This window comes from Ursus americanus, chromosome 3, assembly GCF_024610735.1.
Source record: "Ursus americanus isolate L20-20 chromosome 3, mUrsAme1.1.p, whole genome shotgun sequence".
NCBI classification, from domain to species: Eukaryota; Metazoa; Chordata; class Mammalia; order Carnivora; family Ursidae; genus Ursus; species Ursus americanus.
In genome coordinates, this window is record NC_142129.1 from 22,264,949 (window position 1) to 22,283,076 (window position 18,128).

The following is an 18,128-nucleotide window of genomic DNA, read 5'->3' on the forward strand; positions in this document are numbered from 1 at the left end:
TATCATCATTCACATTCTGGTGTATATACTTTAAAACAATTTTCTATGCCTATTTCAGTATATATTCAGTGTTATTTGACATGCTCATCTCTTGGGGTATCCTCTAAATTTTAGAGAGTTTTCAGTAGTTACATGATTGCCTGAGTTATAACTAAAAATATCCTTAAAACAATTTATATCATTATACAAGTTCCCCCCCCCCAAATAGCAATAAAGCTATCTCAAATTATCTTTGGGAAGGGAAGGAATATAAACAAGTGATTTACAGAAGGAATATAAAGAGGTTATGAACTTCCTAAACGCCATCATTATTTCGAACATCTTAAGCTGATCTTCTGGAATGTTATATTCTCTTTGAGTATCATTAGTGATAATGTTTATGAAATCATTTTGGTGCTTTGAAGCTAGATGCAAGTTTTTGAAATGGCTAAAGGTCATTTAATTTCACAGAAAAAGATGAATGGAGGGGCGCCTGGGTGGCACAGTGGTTAGGCACCTGCCTTCCGCTCAGGGCGTGGTCCCGGCGTTATGGGATCAAGCCCCACATCAGGCTCCTCCGCTATGAGCCTGCTTCTTCCTCTCCCACTCCCCCTGCTTGTGTTCCCTCTCTCGCTGGCTGTCTCTATCTCTGTCGAATAAATAAATAAAATCTTTAAAAAAAAAAAAAAAGATGAATGGAAAAATTGAGTGACATCAGTTGGAGTATAAAATGATATAGGATTATGAAATTGGCTTAGGGGCACCTGGGTGGCTCAGTCGTTAAGTGTCTGCCTTCAGCTCAGGGCGGGATCCCGGGATCCTGGGATCGAGCCCCGCATCGGGCTCCTCCGCTGGGAGCCTGCTTCTTCCTTTCCCACTCCCCCTGCTTGTGTTCCCTCTTTCACTGGCTGTCTCTATCACTGTCAAATAAATAAATAAAAGCTTTAAAAAAAATTGGCTTAAGTTTAAGGATTATGATTTTGTGAACTGGCCCTAACAGCACTTTCGAAGAGAAATTATAAAACTCCTCTAATCAATTGTAACATCATTGAAATATTTTCATCGCTTTCCAGAGAGACTGCTTTGAAATAAATCATATTTGAATCTTTAAGTTCTGTTTTATTAGAAAGTTCAGACTTGTATATTTTTCATTCAGAAACATTCCTAGAATGCTGGTAGTGCTGGTGTCACCACTGTGTTGTTAGGAGAGAGTGCTTGATCAGTGGACTGGTTATCAGGAAAGAGTGCTTCTGGCCCTGGTTTTCCTTGACCAAGAGAATGATACTCATGTGAACCGTTGTTTCCTTTTCTAGAAAATGTGATATTAGAATTAAGCAAACTCTGCATGTTTGATATTGACCAAGGATAGACGGCATTCTTCCTAGTAATTAGGGAGGTCACATAAGGCTGTCTCACTAGTTAGGAGAGAAGACCAATATAAATAAAATACTGCATGGGCTTTAGTGACAACATTTCATGGCTTTTTAGGAGAGGCGTGAGTTAGTGCCTCAGCTGGGGAAGAGAGTGTTTGGAAGGAGGTAGGCTTTTACAAGAAAGATTTTGTTTCACGTGTTGAGAGTATAGTTTTTAGAAAGCTTCAGAGATGTGAAGATTCTCATAAGAACTTTAGAAATAATACTCTTTCAAAACCCCAAGTAATCCCCAGTCCATGAAGATTTTGTTTTATGCAGAGAAGTTGCTGTAGGGACTGCCGTATGCCCTACTTCTCCAGATTGTTGCCAGCATGTGCTCATCTATTAAGAGAACGCTTTTACCAGAAAACACAGACTTGCAGTTGCTGTGGGGCTGAAATAAAGATGAGTGATTCCATGTGCGAAGAGGGTAAAATAGAGCAGTTTTGAATAAAAATTTAAAAGCAACCAATAAGCATAGGATACAGAATGGGTTTATGTCTGTTCCGAAGAATGCATACTTTAAAGAGTGGGAGGTAATAGGACTTGTCAAATTGGCAGGTATGATGTAGCCGACTTAGCAGTATATGTTGATTGATGAAGATTTTGTATCCTTTTAGTGATTTTACTTAAATTATCGTAAGATTCAGAGATGGGCACTAAAATTAATGAGTATGCAAATTGCAGTGTTATTCTTAAAACTTCTGTTTTTAAAACTTTGAAACAACCTAAGTGACCCAGTAGATAATAGAGTAGTTAAATTATGGTATATCTTAATGGGCAAAATGCCTTACAGTCATGACTCATGTTTTAACCCCATCTTTAAAGGAACACACAGGGACTCCTGGGTGGCTCAGTCAGATGAGCCTCTGCCTTCAGCTCAGGTCATGATCCTGGGGTCTGGGGGTCCAGCCCCGCATTGGGCTCCTTGCTCAGTGGGAGCCTGCTTCTCCCTCTGCCTGCTGCTCCCCCTGCTTGTGCGCGTGCTCTTGCTCTCTCTCTCTCTCTCTCTGACAGATGAATAAATAAAAATCTTTAAAAAAATAAATAAGGGAACACACAGGAAAATGGTAACCTTCTATAGTGTAACTTGTAATTTTTTCCATGAAATTCCAAGTATGAATGCCAAAATACTGATACAGGTATCCATGGCTGTTAGGGGGATTAAAAACATTTTTCTGTAGTTTCTAAATACTCTACGATAATTTCCTTTATATTATAGAAGGATATATTTTTAAACATGGCAAATGCATAACTTTTGAATGTCCTGTCTATCTCTTTGTCTGGGTCTACACTTTTCCTGTCCTTTGTTCTAGAAAGCCATTAAGCTTATCCTTGGCCAGAATTCTCACCTGGTAGTTTGCTAAAGGCCTGCTGGCCCTCGTGTTTCCCACCAGTCTCCTTTCGTTTTTCCTTCAGTTTTAATGATGTGTGTGTGTAAGGGTACAGGCTGTTCTCTTTCCGTTGTTTTTCTGCTTGCGATTCAGTTTATTCCATCTTGGGCACTACCTTTACATCCTTACACATAACTGTTCTTCACTCCTTTTCTTTCTTCCCCTCCTGTCCCTTCTCTTGGGTTGCTGCCTCAAGCAGTTCTTACCTACTTCGCTTTTCAGTCTGACTCTTCCACTTGTGTTCCCCCTTGCTCCATTTTTTCTCTTCATATGAACCGGAAAAAGGTCCTTGTTCATAGCTAATAAATAATACTAATACTTTTGATAAACCTAAGCCTAGGGGGAAGAACTATGTCTTCTAATAAAATATAGAAATAAAATACTAGATTTAAGGCTCTCAGCCTCTGAAGGTCTTGAAAATACCTTGAAGTCCTCCTTCAGGATCGATAGTAGTCCTCGTCATACCATAAGGCCTTTACTTAAACACTAGCATTCAAGAGAAAATTAAGAAGTTGTCATTTTATCTTATTTTTTAAATGATTGCTGGGTAGTATATTAATAGAACTGCGTTTGACTAATTTCAGAACTAGAGAGTATTTTAGAATCTTTTGTAAATAACCTTAACCTTCCCTCAGTGTGGGAACTCTGTCACCATTTATACTTATTTTTTTCATTTATACTTCTTTAAAAAACTATGTTGTAAGATCCAGCTAACAAGTCTAGAAACTAGAAACTAACTTTTGAAATATTGCCTTTGTACACCCCCACATCAACAGTGAGGAGGACTCTGTTCCAGGAGCAGACTGCACGCATCGTTGTGTGTCTGGATTGAAATTTGATGATACCAGAGCAGAGTAAGAGCAATGGTTGGTTGAGAACAAGATTCTGGAGGGACTGCTTAATAGTTTGCTTAATGTTGATAAAATGGCCAGGGAAAAAACCATGCTCATTCTGCAGTGGAATTTGATGGCAAGGGCATATAGCAAGAGCTAGCCAAACCATATGAGTAGATGGAGACAAAATGGAAAGGTCGTAAGCAATAACAATAGCTGGATACTATACTGAGTTCTACCAGTGGCTTTTGTGGTTAGGTCAGCTATCCTCTAAATAAAATGGTCTAGATCTTCTTGTTTCAAGGAAACTAGATTAGATAACCTGTCAGAGTACCTTCTAAGTCTCCCAGTCTGCCATAGGTTCTTAATTAGAAGATACTCTGATAATCAGTGCACCTTATTATTTTTATTTGTGCCAGCAATTAAAGAAAGTGATTTAACCTTTTTCATTGTCAGAATAGCAGACACTTCTAGCATTATAAATTTTTAATTCACTATGGCCAGAAATTACCTCACAGTATTTTTGGAATGGAATTTTATGGTATGACTGAACTATGGAGTTGAGAATGTTTACCATTTTACTTTGTCTTCCTAGACGGAAACATTGTACAATTCCCTCCTCAGGTGTGTTGTCAGGGGTGGACCAGGATTTGGAGTAGAGTATGTCATTTGAAAGGTTTGGCGTTAGTCATTTAACAGAGGCCTGTTTGGACCATTATATTTCCACAAATAGAATGAGTTCTTAGACTGAGGAAGCAAAATTCCATTCGGATCACCTCTATACTTCTCTACTTTCATGACCTTGGTTTTGAATTTAGTTTCTGTCTCAGTTATATAATTGCTACTTTGTAGTGATCTGTGTCTTTTGAATTCCAGTAGAGAGAAACAAGGTTCTAGGAGGAAAGTTTTGTAAAAGTTTTGTTTTGTTTTAGATAATGCTATGAGAATGTAAGCACTGTTAAGCGCTCTCTTTTTACTGCTGTTCTGAAAATGACATTTTTCAGGATAGGTTTTTTTTTTTTTTTTTTTAAGAGTATGTCTGGCAGCTGCAGCAGAACCTACTTTCTCAGAATAGGGATACATTTTACACCACTTCTTCTAATCAGCTCCACAAATGTATTAGAAACCAGCTGTGTGCAGGGCATTATTCTAGGTGCTAGAGATACAGAGGCGAACAGCGTGCTCTCTTGACCCTTATATTCTTTGAGGAAAAAGATAAAGCAAAAATTGTAAATGTCTGATAACTTTGTAGAGAATTGATGTGATGAAATTGACATTATAGCTACCTTAGATTAGGTGTTCTGGAAGGCTTCTCTGACAAAGTAAATTTAAGCTTGAGGTTTAAATGAAAAGGGGACAATAAGCCAGCCCTGATCCTCCCAAGATCAGGGAGGAGAGCATTCCAAGCAGAAATTGTGAAGACAGAGGCCCTGAGGCAGATAGGAGCTTAGCGTGCGCAAGGAAGGAGGAAGGATGACTGAACAGTGAAATAGGAGAGAGGGTCCAAGTGGCAGGCAGGGTGAGGTCTTGTACGGCTTTGTAGGCCAGGTTAAAGGCTTGAGTTTTATTTTTCATGCAATGGAAAAATCATTGAAAGGTGTTAAGCAGGTTTTAATGATGACTCTCTTATTGTGGGAGAAAAGTAGAAATACTGGTGGTTTGGATCAGGGTGCCAACATTGAGAAACTCTGGTGTCTATAATACATTGCCTTGAAGAAGTTTGGCTGTATGAAGGAAAGCACACAAATGGGGGAAGATAAGAGGAAGGTTTTGTTCTTTACTTCGGAAAGGGGAGATTCTGAAGGATGTTGATGTGCTTGTCGTAGGGAGTTGTCTAGAAAAGAGGGAAATGATGGGGATGAGGAGGAGGATTGAAGGCACAGTGCGTTTGAGATGTTAGAAGGGACGAGATCAGAACACACATGGAGGACTTGTGTTTGAGGAGACTTTAAACATTTGGGTGAACTGTCGAGGCAGGAAAAATGAGCATGTGTCCTGGGAGGATTTTGATGGGAAAAATGAGGAATCCTGCCCATTGGCTCCCATTTTCTCAAAGAAAATGGGCAGGGCTTTTAAGTCAAATGAGAAGTGGAGGAGCAAAGGGAATGGGAGATTTGCAGAATTACGGTAAAATGCCCAAGTCATTGGAGAATGGGGAACAGGTCACTAATGACAGGAGAAAGGAAAATTACCAGTGATGTTGAATCCACAGAAGGTTATCGAGCATACTTTTTTGAAGTTGGATACGTACACTTATGTCTCTCCTCCCTGCCAGCCCAGGAGATATAAGCTCCATAAGGGCAGTCCCTGGGTCTGTTCTACTAACATTCTTTATCCCCACCTCAGGGTCTGATACACTGCCTGCTCTGTATTGAGGTGAGGGCGTGAACAAGTGAATGAATGTTTGGTGGCACCTTCAAGTCCAAGTACAGCGAATGTGAATGATGGGTTTCCTGCAGTTGCAGATGGGTGTTTCGGAGGGGAGAGGGCACGGGATTTGCAGAGGGTTGTTACAAGTGATGATGGCGATGGCTCTTAAATCTTAAACTAAGCCAGAAGAGGGGTGAAGATAGGAGGCCTGGTGGGTGGGAAGAAAAGGGAGGGTCAGTGGATTCGCATTCATAGGAGACTGTGGTGGGTGGGAGGTGTCTGTGATTTTGGAGCTGAAGCTGTTTGTAAGATGACAAAGTTCAAGGTAGTCCTTGCGGTGTGAATGAGGTGCGAAGGAGGAAAGGTCACTGAGGAGAAGCTTCAGGGACTGAGAGGACAGGGTGTCAGGAGTGTGGTCTGTATGGGTGATAGATAATGTCTCTAAAAATGACAGCAGACAGTCTTGGGGGTCAGGTGCTGACTTTCTCAGTGTTGGAAGAAGCTAGTGGTCAGATTGGCCCCATTAATGAAAAACCCCTGTTAGCAGTCTGTAATATCTAAATTCATTCACCCTCATCTTGCTATTAGCCAGAGTAAAAATAGTAGTGTGCTTTCCCTCCCCCAGGGCACCTCTGGAAGGAGAGCCTTGCCTCCATACAGGCTTGCTTCTGTCAGAAGATTTGTCCATTTCCTTCTCGAAGCTGGCTTATGTCAGTTTTAATTCTGCCTTTGGCGATTCATTATTATATAATCTTTCCATTTGCTATATAAAAATTCCACCTAACTTGCTCTTTAGATTAGTTCCTACTTTAATTATAGTAGGTGACCTCTGGCTTTTGAGCTGGTTATTAATTTTGACATCTTTTTGGCATTAACTCCATTCCTCCTTTTTTGGATTGTTATCATAATGAAAACATGTATTCTTGGCTTCCTCTTTCTTTAGTTAAACTGTGATTCTTCTAAAAACAAATAAGAGTGATGTCTTAGTTCCCTTTGAAAAGCTTGTTCACCACAATTTAAGATGTGTTTCATATTTCTGGTGTTGTGAAAACCATATTGCTAGAGGGAATGTCAGCGATTATATCACCCAGTTGCCGCATTTTAAGGATAGTAAAAATGAGGCTCAGGAAGGTGGAGATAAATCACTAACTAGTTGCAGAGTCTACCTTACGGTTTCCAGTCTAGTGTGTCCCCCCCCCCCCCCCCGCCAATCCCAAATGCAATTAGAATGGTCTTTTTAGTATTAAGTGATAGAGTAACTGTATTTGCTATTTCCAGTTTGACGGGGTTGTAGGAAGCCTAATATCCAGTAATCAACACAGCCTCTTGTGCTCTGGACAGTTGCTAACGGATTCAGAGAGGAGTAGGTAGGGGCAGATATTTCATTCTTAGGGCGAGGAAAGCGAGATGAAGTCACTTGCCTGAGCTTGTGAAGCTCATAGTAACGTTGAGGGCTAACTGCGGGCCGGCTGCCGGCCCAGTGCTGTGCATAGATTCATTTACTCTTCATAACAGCCCTGTGATGCGTAGATACCAATATTTAACCTAGCTTATGAAGAAAGAAGCAAAGGCAGAGAGATTCAGTAACTCTTAACTTGCCTGAGGCTCACAGAGTGGAACTTAGGCAGTCTGACCGGAGCCTGATTTTTTTTTTTTAAGACTTTATTTTATTTATTTGACAGAGACAGGCAGTGAGAGAGGGGACATAAGCAGGGGGAGTGGGAGAGGAAGAAGCAGGCTCCCAGCGGAGGAGCCCGATGTGGGGCTCGATCCCATAACGCTGGGATCACGCCCTGAGCCGAAGGCAGACGCTTAACGACTGAGCCACCCAGGCGCCCCTGGAGCCTGATCTTTTAACCACAATTTTGTTTACCAGGAGTGGCCACATGTGTTCTAGACTTTACTGCCTCTGACCATGAGAATAAATACTGCCTGATTGAGACTGTGGTTATAAGAATGGCCAGGAGAGTGAAAGATAAATTGTGGAGAAAGGAAAGAGATTATCATCTTCCAGAAATGAAACTACAGGAGAATAGATTGAAGGCTGCAGGTTTTGGTAATCTGCTAGGTTGGTAGCAGGGTTAGGCTGTTGAAGGATAACACTTCACCTTTTCTTAGTTATAAATGAACTTTTCTTATCCATCCAGCCCATTCCTCAGATTCCATATTATCAGAGAGAAAGGAAGAAACAGAAAAGAGGACCCCTTGTTGAGTTTAGATCTCCTGAGCACACACAGGATCAGTTCAGAAGTTCCCATGACACAGGGCATTGAGAGTGAGCTCCTTGCTTGGTTCCTCACCCAAGAAGAGACCGGCCCAGGTCCATCTCTCCTGAGTAGGAAAGGCTCAGCTCTCTGAAGAGACTTCTGCCTGGGTACGGGCTGCCACGGGCTGGGCCTGGCTGTCTGAGGTAAGACGAACATCTCTCTTGAGTGTGAAAATCTGCTCATGCGCAGAGCTGCCAGGATGGCTGTCGCTGGTGAAGCTAGCGGCAGCCCCTCCGCCTTTCTAGAAGAAACATCCCAACCCCGGTCCCCTCCTGCATGCTAGGAATGGATAGTCAAGTTATTACCCTTAAAAGAAACGTGTAGTCTGAGATACTACTGTTAGGGGTGATAAGATTCAATCTTCAATAAATATATTTTGAACAATTATATCTACTTTAAAAAGAATGAATCCGTTTGCTTCTGAATAGTCTACTTCATGTGGGCCTCTGTCGTGAAGACGGAATATCAGAGTAATTGAATGTATTCACTTACTGTGTTCTCACAGGAATTCGTAACTTAGATTCATAACTTATAATTAAGTTGCATCAACCACAGCTGCCTCAGCCATCTGCAGTCCAGGCTCATTTTATCCCTGGGACAGAGCTACCATTTTTGCCTTTGGTGCTTTTCACCTACTTAACCTTAGGGTGGATTTACCTTACCTTTCATGAGTCACTTTTTTGGCTTCTCATTTCTCAAGATTATTCTGAAGGAAATTTCTGTATTGATAACTGGCCCTAGGTATTTCATTCTGTCCACAAGTTTGATCACTAAAAGTACCCTCACAAGTAAAACAGAGGTGATGAATTTTTGCCACTTTTATTTGCATATTGGCCGCCATTTCAGAAGTTATTCGAAAGTGTGTACAATTTGGTACAGGTCCCCTCCTGGGATTAGACACAGAAACAGGCTGAAATAAAACCAGTTTTCGGCATGCCTCGGCATGATGTTATTTACTTTCTCTGCCTATTAGCCTATGGGTCAAAAGATGTGTTATTCTAGAACAGTTGAATATTGGAGTGTAACAAGCAAAAAGCATGGCATAATTTTCTATTTTAATCTGTTCTTTTATTTTTAAGATATGTAGGGGGTTTTTTTTGTTTGTTTTGTTTTTTTACCTCAACTAAGCATGATTTGGATTCCTCCTCCAGAGTTATAAATCACCTGATACCCTTCTGCCGAAAGATAGAGGACAGAGGTAGTGAGCTTTTCAGCTAAACCTTTGTTCCTAATGTCCACCCTTTTACAAGTGCTTGAGTCATGCCAGAGAATCACTGTCTAAAAGATTTGAAGGAGTTCTGAATTTTATCTGGTCAAATCACTGAAATATATATATGATTAGAAAATATCTGGTAGTGAATAAAATCTTAAATCATGTAGATTAAAAATGACTTGCTGCTTCTACTTATCGTGTTTTCATAAAAGCAGTTTTCAAAATATGTTTTCTTAAAATATCTTCAAAATAGTTCCTGGTTGAATGGAAACAAGTGTTGGGAAAATTCTCTTGTTGCAGACGTATTCATTAGTGTGGTGATAGCATTGCCAAAAGGAAGGAAAACATGCCAGGGCAAACACGCTCAGTCCTGAGAATGTTCCTTCCCTGAATTCCTAGCCTGTTCTTTCTCCGTCTCCTCCCCTCCTCGTCCAGAAGTGCCATTGTTGACATCATTATCCAGAATGTAAGTGGCTTTGCCAGAAACACTCCCCATAGTTTGTCCAAGAGCAAATGTAAAGGAGATATACTCCTTTCTGTTGATTTGCTTTGGGTATTTTTCTAACAGTTGAAAAAGCCTGATACAGGAAAAGATCATTGTAGTCTGGAGATTGTTTTTTGGATAGAATGGGTCTGGCTGAATTTGTTCCTCAAAGGCAAGGTCATAAACTCTGTTTCTGCCTACTTTGGAATAGTCCGTGGATTTTGTGTCTCTTTGTGGTATTTTAGCATGTTTTTAGCTTTGTATTATATGCTCCAGAGTATTTCTGTACCTAAAAATGTGCCTTGCAGAATTTCCTTTATGGACTTAACTATTAGACGTTTCCCCTCAAGTCCTCTGTTGTCAGAGCTCTGGCCATCGTTACTAAATCCTAGGTTGTTAGAGCTGATAGTCCCTTTATTAACAGAATAAGAGTGGAGATTTTGGAGATCATGCAGTCTGGCTATTTCATGTAAAGACACAGGCCCACAGAAGTGAAGCAATCTAGCCAAGGCCTGCAGTTAATAGCAGGGCTGGGACCAGAACTCGAGTCCCTGTTAATACTTTTCTCTTCCAGTCTGATTTTGCCCTCTGTCTCAGAGCTCAGATGATGTTTTATACTTACTTAGCAGGGGCACTGGGGACTGGGCTCCAACCCATTTATTACTAAGAGAGTGTTTACTAAGTCCTTTTCGGCGCTCCCTATTATGGACTCTTGGATTCAACCAAGCCAAAATCTTGACTTAATTGAAAACAGTGTGGAAACTATATTGATTCCAAATGTAATCTGCAGGCCTTGTACCAGGAGGGAGGCACCTTAATCTTTCAGAGACCGTTTTGGTAAACATTTAAAGCTCTTCTGACCCTGGCTGTTTTCTTGAGTTACACCTTGCAGGTTCCCTGTGACTTCAGATTGTTAAAGCTTCGTTCTTACTATAGGAGAGACAGACCACTCCATTTTGCTCAAGACCTTCGTTCTGTCCCCAGCACTGAGGTGCTGTGACCTGATTGAGCTTTTCCCTTATTCACCTTTTTTTTTTTTTTTTTAAGATTTTATTTATTTATTTGACAGAGAGACAGCCAGTGAGAGAGGGAACACAAGCATGGGGAGTGGGAGAGGAAGAAGCAGGCTCCCAGTGGAGCAGCCTGATGCGGGGCTCGATCCCAGAACACCGGGATCACGCCCTGAGCCAAAGGCAGACACTTAATGACTGAGCCACCCAGGCGCCCCTCACCTTTTTTTTTTTTTTTTAAGGGATTTAAGGCTTTTATTAAAAACAGAAATCTTAAAGAAGGATTGTGTATATCACTGCTCTAGCTAAGTCTCTGGCTTCCCACCCCAGAATGATTTAAAATCATATCCTTGAAAGGGCCCACAAATGCTCATCACCTCTGTGACCTCACTTCTAGGCTTCTCCCTGTTTGCTGTGCTTCAGCCTCACCATTCTCTCTGCTGATCTTCAAACACATCGGGCAAACAAACTCCTGATGCATTCTGCGTTGGCTGTTCATGTTGTATAGACACTCTTCCCCTAGATACTGAATGATTCCTCCCTTACCTCCTTCGAATTGACACCTCCATAAAGCCCTCCCTGACCATCCCATTTAAAACTGCAGCCCCCACCCCAGCATTCCTATCCCACGTCCCTTTTGCTGTGTTTTTCTCCATAACACCTGGCACCTTCGAGCATAGCACTTCTGTTTTTAAAGAGCGCTCCAGGTGCTGCTTAACCTGTAGCATTGGGGACCTCTGCCATAGATGTTGCTTCACTTGATGTTACTCATGAGACATCTAGCTAGCAGAAGCAGGATTTAAGCATCAAGAACAAATTTTAAGTTCTTAATTGTGTCCTCAAGCCAAAATACTTTTCACATAATAGAATGAGTCTCTTGAATTAAACCATCTAGTGGCGAAACATTAATGTTTCCCACTCATCAGGAAGTTTCTTGGCAGTTGTGATAGCAGTGTATTTCTATATGTAACTGACCTTGAAGATGACATGCCTTATAACCTGAAGATCTTTTGTTTTTGTTTTTGGGTTTTTTTTTTAGTATTGAATTTGTAATACTTAAAACAAGAGTATGTAAGATTTGAGATCAAATCAAAAAGTTGATTTTCCTTAAAATGGTTCAGCATTAAATAACCTATGTATAATTAGGTCTGCTTTAGAATGTTTGCCACAGTTTATAATTTTTTAACTTGAAAGGGTTTTTTTTTTTCAACTGTTAAAATTACACAATGTAGGAATTTTGGAAAGTCAGGAGAGTAACATTAATGCGGAGTCTCTCAAAGTTGACTAGTGTTGACACTTGGTTGTCTCCTTCTAGCTTTTTCACATTGCTGTGATCCCACTTCTTTTATGGGATTAGGGAGCGGGGTGGTGATACGATTTGAAAAGTATAATGGAGAAAATATTCCCACCGTGAAGAATTAAGTACTGTTCACAGTTGTATATGTTTGCTTCTAGTGTCCTATCTATGAGCACACTTAAAGAAGAAAAAAAAAAAAAAACAGAGCAAAGAATATACAAGCACGTTACCTCTTTTTCAAAGGAATATAGTGTTATAGATAGATTCATCTGTAATCACCATTTCCATTCTGTTCCCCATTCCCACCTTGACCCTGTACCCTCACTGAAATAATTACTTGGGTGAGTTTGGTATATGTTGGTCCAGTACAGTTTTCTATAGTTACTACCATAGAGAGAGGTAGTGTTGCTTTGTTCAGTTTATCTAAATGGTATCATGCTATAAATATCATTCTGCAACTGTTTTTTTCTCCCCTCAGCTATGGGTCTATCCAAGTTGATACTGACCTAGTTCATTACCTTGGCTGTATAGGACTCCCAATATATGGATGTAGTACAGTTTCTCCAGTCCCTTTGATAGGATTGCATTTGGTTCTTGGCTTTTGTAAATAATGCTGGAACATATATCCTCCTGGTTCTTCCTGGATACATTTAGTAGTGTTTTTCTAAGGTCATATAGAATTGTTATCCTCCTAACATTGAGACGTGAACATTAGTATTGGCTTAGTTGAATCTCTTCAATAAACACATATTTCTTAAATCTAGACTTGGAAGCATCTATTTTCCTTAATGAAAAATTAATATGAAGTAGTAATTGGACACAAGGCAATTCTTTTTTGCATCAGAGTAATTTAAACATCGCATGGGCTCTCTTGATAGCAACCGAGAAAGCATGAAGCTATTTCTTTTTTTTTTTTTTTTTAAGATTTTATTTATTTATTTGACAGAGATAGAGACAGCCAGCGAGAGAGGGAACACAAGCAGGGGGAGTGGGAGAGGAAGAAGCAGGCTCATAGCGGAGGAGCCTGATGTGGGGCTCGATCCCATAACGCCGGGATCACACCCTGAGCCGAAGGCAGACGCTTAACCGCTGTGCCACCCAGGCGCCCCTACATGAAGCTATTTCAACACTAAAGATTAAGAAAGAAAAATTAGAAGCGTAGTTAGTATTGGAGTGACTAGACAAACGAAGACCGGAATACCTAGGGTTTTGTATTCTTACATCTGTTTCCTAAGTCGAGAGAAGTTTCTTAGATTTTCCAAGGTGACCGATGTTGAAACTCGTCCTTGAGGTTCAGATGCCACTTCTCTGCATCTTTCCTGGCAGCGTCCTCTTCCCCTTATCATGCCTCACCTGTGTCAGTTCTTTGTACGCGCTGCACTTCCTGCCTTGTATCCTGTCCCGCTGCCACACCGACCTCCTGGAGGACAGTGTACAGGGCCTGACAAAAAGCTGTTGACCAAACATATTTTGAATGAAGGAAAGAGAAATGTGAGGTGGGGGTGGGGGGTGAGAGAGGGTAGGATCGGGAGGGACATAGTGATGGTCACTTTAGTAGGGAGCTTCAATTTATTGAAATGTGAAACGGAATAAGGAAGTCTTGAAATGAGAGAAGGATGATAAAATGACAGCTTCGACAGTGGACCTCTGCTTTAGCGTATTGTCATTTGCATATATACAAACTGATTAAATCACTGATTCTAATTAGAGAAAAATTAGTTTCTCCTTTGAATTTAAATGTCAATATATTTGTTAAAGTCTAGGGATGCCTGGCTGGCAAAGTCAGTATAGCATGTGATTCTTGATCTCAGGGTTGTGAGTTTGAGCCCCGCGTTAGGTGTGGAGATTACTTAAAAATAAAATCTTAAAAAAAAATTAATTATATGTGTGTGTGTGTGTGTGTGTGTGTGTGTGTGTGTGTATATATAAATTCATTAATTTGTTAAAGTCTCTACTTGTTTTTCTAGGAATAAATCAAGAAATTTGAATCCCTGACAAATATAGCCATCTGACAGATTTTTTTTAAACTCCTTGCCTCATTTCTTGGTTGCCCCAATTTTAATCAAAACTGGGTTTCCTGGAATGAGTAGACTAAAGTTAAAGGAAATATTTTGGTCACTGTTCTTATGAAATCCTTTGTGGTTTGGAAGCGGTGCTCCTTTAGTGTTTCAACAGCTTCATTCATGTTCCGCACACAGTGTAGCAGTATGATACCCGTAACCGAGCTTCAGAAGGAGAAGTTCAAATGCAGAACCTCTAAATTTAGAGATTGAACAATAAAACCTTTGGGAGGGAAGTCAGAGTAGCCTTCTTAACTTTCTGGTTAAAGTAATTGGCACTAGTTATAACCTATTTAGTACTACAAATTTCCTTGGCAAGTTACCTTCATAGCTCAGAAAACAGTTTCCCTTAGTGATTATTTTGTATGTAAGAAGCTGCACTGCTGTCAAAGTCTGCTCATTTTTTAATAGAACTCTGATGTGTTTTAAGTAATTGACACTGTCAGGAGAGTATATAGTCTTATCAGTAACCAAACATTGAAGATTAAAAGCAATGAGTTATGGGTATCATCACCTTTTTCCAATACTGAAATTGTTTCCAGTACTAAAATACTTAAAAACGAATTGTTCTCTGGACACTTTTTTGCTGCTAATTAACATCTCTTTTTACAGGATTCATGAATAAAATTTTCCATCCCAACATTGATGAAGCGTAAGTAACTATTTAAAAATGTTTAAATCTTAGCAGCAGCTGCTCTTGTTAGCGTTCCTCTCTCTCTCTCTATTATTAAAAAAGCACCTCAGTTATCTTTTTGGATTTTATCAACAGGGAGGACTGTATGGTCACTTAAACTGTGGAGTCCCAGGGTTATGATATTCTAAACCACTTCGTGGATATCCTGCTGTTGGGCTGCTTAGGTTTTCCATTGCCATGCGTGGGCCCTTCATTCCCTCTGATACCTGGCTAGCATTCGTAATATTCCACAGCTCCGTTCTCTTTGTGTGGACACAACTCAGAGATCAGTTGTTTGTATACAGATTTACTATTTTCAGCCCTTGAAGTATTTCTTAGTTTTGGGGAGTAAAGCAAACACAAATGGCTGTAGTTTCATCAGTTAATGAATCTTACCCTTTCTTTCCTTCTAATATTTTATTAGTGATACTTTAAAATGTGCCTCCTGTTGTATGCTTTGGATGCTGTTTGCAATATATGAATTTTTGTTCTGCAGTTTTTCCTTGTCACGGCACTAAATTCTGTTACACACACATACACATGAGCTTTTCTGAACTCTGTGTGAGTGGGTTGTACACACACATCATCCCCATTGTCCTTTTATACTTTGTGTGTCAGTCATCCTAACAACAAGGATGTTTGTTACGTAACCACGGCATCGTCGTCAGGTTCAGGAATTGAATATCAGTATGGTACTTTTTAATCTACTGCCGCATTCCAGCAATGTACCTTTTTGGCACTTTTTTTCCTCCCCTCAGTGAGGGATCCAGCCCAGGACCATGTGTTGCATTTACTTGTCATGTTTCTTTAGTCTGGTATAGTTCCTCAGCTTTTTTTAAGTTGACATTTTTAAAAGAATATAGATAAGTTATTTTAAAGACCGTCCCTCAGTTTGGGGCTGTCTGGTGTTTCCTCCTCATTAGATCCAGAGGATGCACTTCGGGCCAGAAAACCACAAAGTGTGACTGTGTCCTCGGGGTCCAGGGGAGGCAAACAGGTTTGTCTGCCTCCCCCCTCCCCCCCCGCCAAGTCGTCAGTGTGAATTCTCAGCACCTGGTGAAGGTGTTGTCTGGTTTCTCCATGGTATAGTTGCGGGTTTTTCCTTTCAGTCTCTGAGGAAACATTAAGACTTTATATATATTCTGCTCCTCATCATACTTTCCCTAATTGGGATTCATTTTCTTTTTTTCTTCCTAACTTCCTTCCTTCCTTCCTTCCTTCCTTCCTTCCTTCCTTCCTTCCTTCCCTCTTTCCTTTTCTTTCTTTCTTTCTTTCTTTCTTTCTTTCTTTCTTTCTTTCTTTCTTTCTTTCTCTTTTTTTTTGATCTATTAAAGGTACTTTTCTTGATAAATAAAAGTAGTTGCGAGATACATGCGACTAGCTTTCTAATATTTTAAAAAATGCCATTCTTTCCATCTGTTTCAGGTCAGGAACTGTGTGTCTAGATGTAATTAATCAAACTTGGACAGCTCTCTATGGTGAGTTTGGCCATGGAATATTTTTTAGAGATGTTGAGACACTGCCTAAAAAATGTTGTTTGGCTTTTCTTCCCTGGATGTTTTGTTGGGAATGGGAAGGGATTATGAGGGCCTGGATGGGAAAGTTCGATCAGTGAAAAAAATGTTTTCTCTCAAGTACAGACTTTGATTTAGCAGTGGAAGTTTAAAATAATCTTGTGAGATTCTGGACTTAAGGTATAGTGGTGTACATATGACCTGCAAATACACATGTAAGCATTGTATGTGTGTATGTAGCTTGCTGTGTACCTGTTTACTTCTAATACCTTCGAATTTTGGAAAAGGGAATGTCCCTCTGAAGTGAGTTGGTATATTAAGAGGTTTGGAGAGTCCTGTTTTGAAGCCCAAAACCTCGTTATGAAGCAAAGAATAATTTAGCCTGGCCTCGGTGCTGAAATCAACATCTCTTCTCTTACAGTGAATCACAGTACATCACAATACAACGCTCAGTATCTCAGAGAGATGTGAGGAGTATCAGGCCTTCGCTCCCTGAGCTTGTAACTTGGTTGGGGAGCTAAAAATATTTTGAAACATACTTAATTAGGGATACATCAGACCGATCTGTATTGCCCCACATGTCCAAGTTCAGGTGTCCCAGCCTCTCTGCTCTCATGCCCCCACCCCATGAGGCTTCCCCGGGTGCTCCAGAGGCAAGCAATCCCCGCATGCTCCTACATTTTATATCCTTTTTTGTGCCGCACTTTTACTTGGTACCTATATGTGTTGTTTATGCCTACCTTTTTAATTTTTTTTTAAAGATTTTATTTATTTATTTGACAGAGATAGAGACATCCAGTGAGAGAGGGAACACAAGCAGGGGGAGTGGGAGAGGAAGAAGCAGGCTCCTAGGGGAGGAGCCTGATGTGGGGCTCGATCCCAGAACGCCAGGATCACGCCCTGAGCCAAAGGCAGACGCTTAACTGCTGTGCCACCCAGGCGCCCCGATGCCTACCTTTTTGTGCCACTGGATGATTTCCTGCCATAGGTGCTTGTCTGATTGGTCTCTATGTCCCAGCACTTCATTACACAGCGCCTGGTACCCATGTGTGGTGAGAATGGGCGGTGCACATGGTAAACAGCTGCGGAGAGGTCCAAGAAGATCCCTTTAGGCAGGGCTTAACCAGGGCTGACCTTTCTTATTGAACAACTCTGACACATCTTACTCCAGCACAGTCTGCAAGCTGCCTTGCCGGGCGTGCCTGTACTAGGTGCCTGCGACCATTCGCCGGCGGAATGCCGGTCACCGGCAGTGCACGGGTAATCCTTTTGTTTTGTTTTGTTTTGTTTTCTCCTGATTCTCCCATTCAAAAATTATTTCCTCTGCCTGGAGTTATCTTCCCTGGTCTTTGTATGGCTGGGCACCTTCTTTCCTCACCTCAGACATCCTCAGAGAAGCCTCCTTTCCTAGATACTCCATGTAAAACAACATTCCTCCATAGCATAGCACCCTGTTTTAAAAACCTATCTTTAAAACCAGCATTTATTGTTTATCTTGTCTTATTAGATTGTAAGCTCCACAAGAGCAGGGACTCTGTGTGTGTGTGTGTGTGTGTACACGTACACAGGTATACAAGTGCCTAAAACAGTGCATGATGTACAATAAGGGTTCAGATATTTGT

General features: G+C 40.7%; 1 protein-coding gene across 1 annotated transcript in view; it reads left to right on the top strand.

Moving 5' to 3' along the window:
• The window catches only part of UBE2H (ubiquitin conjugating enzyme E2 H), a 101,186-nt gene that overhangs the window by 60,934 nt on the left and 22,124 nt on the right, over positions 1 to 18,128 (top strand). Inside the window, exons 4-5 of the mRNA XM_045792650.2 lie at positions 14,932 to 14,971; positions 16,418 to 16,470. Of these exons, the coding sequence (XP_045648606.1) occupies positions 14,932 to 14,971; positions 16,418 to 16,470 (93 nt within the window). The remainder of the gene's footprint in view (positions 1 to 14,931; positions 14,972 to 16,417; positions 16,471 to 18,128) is intronic.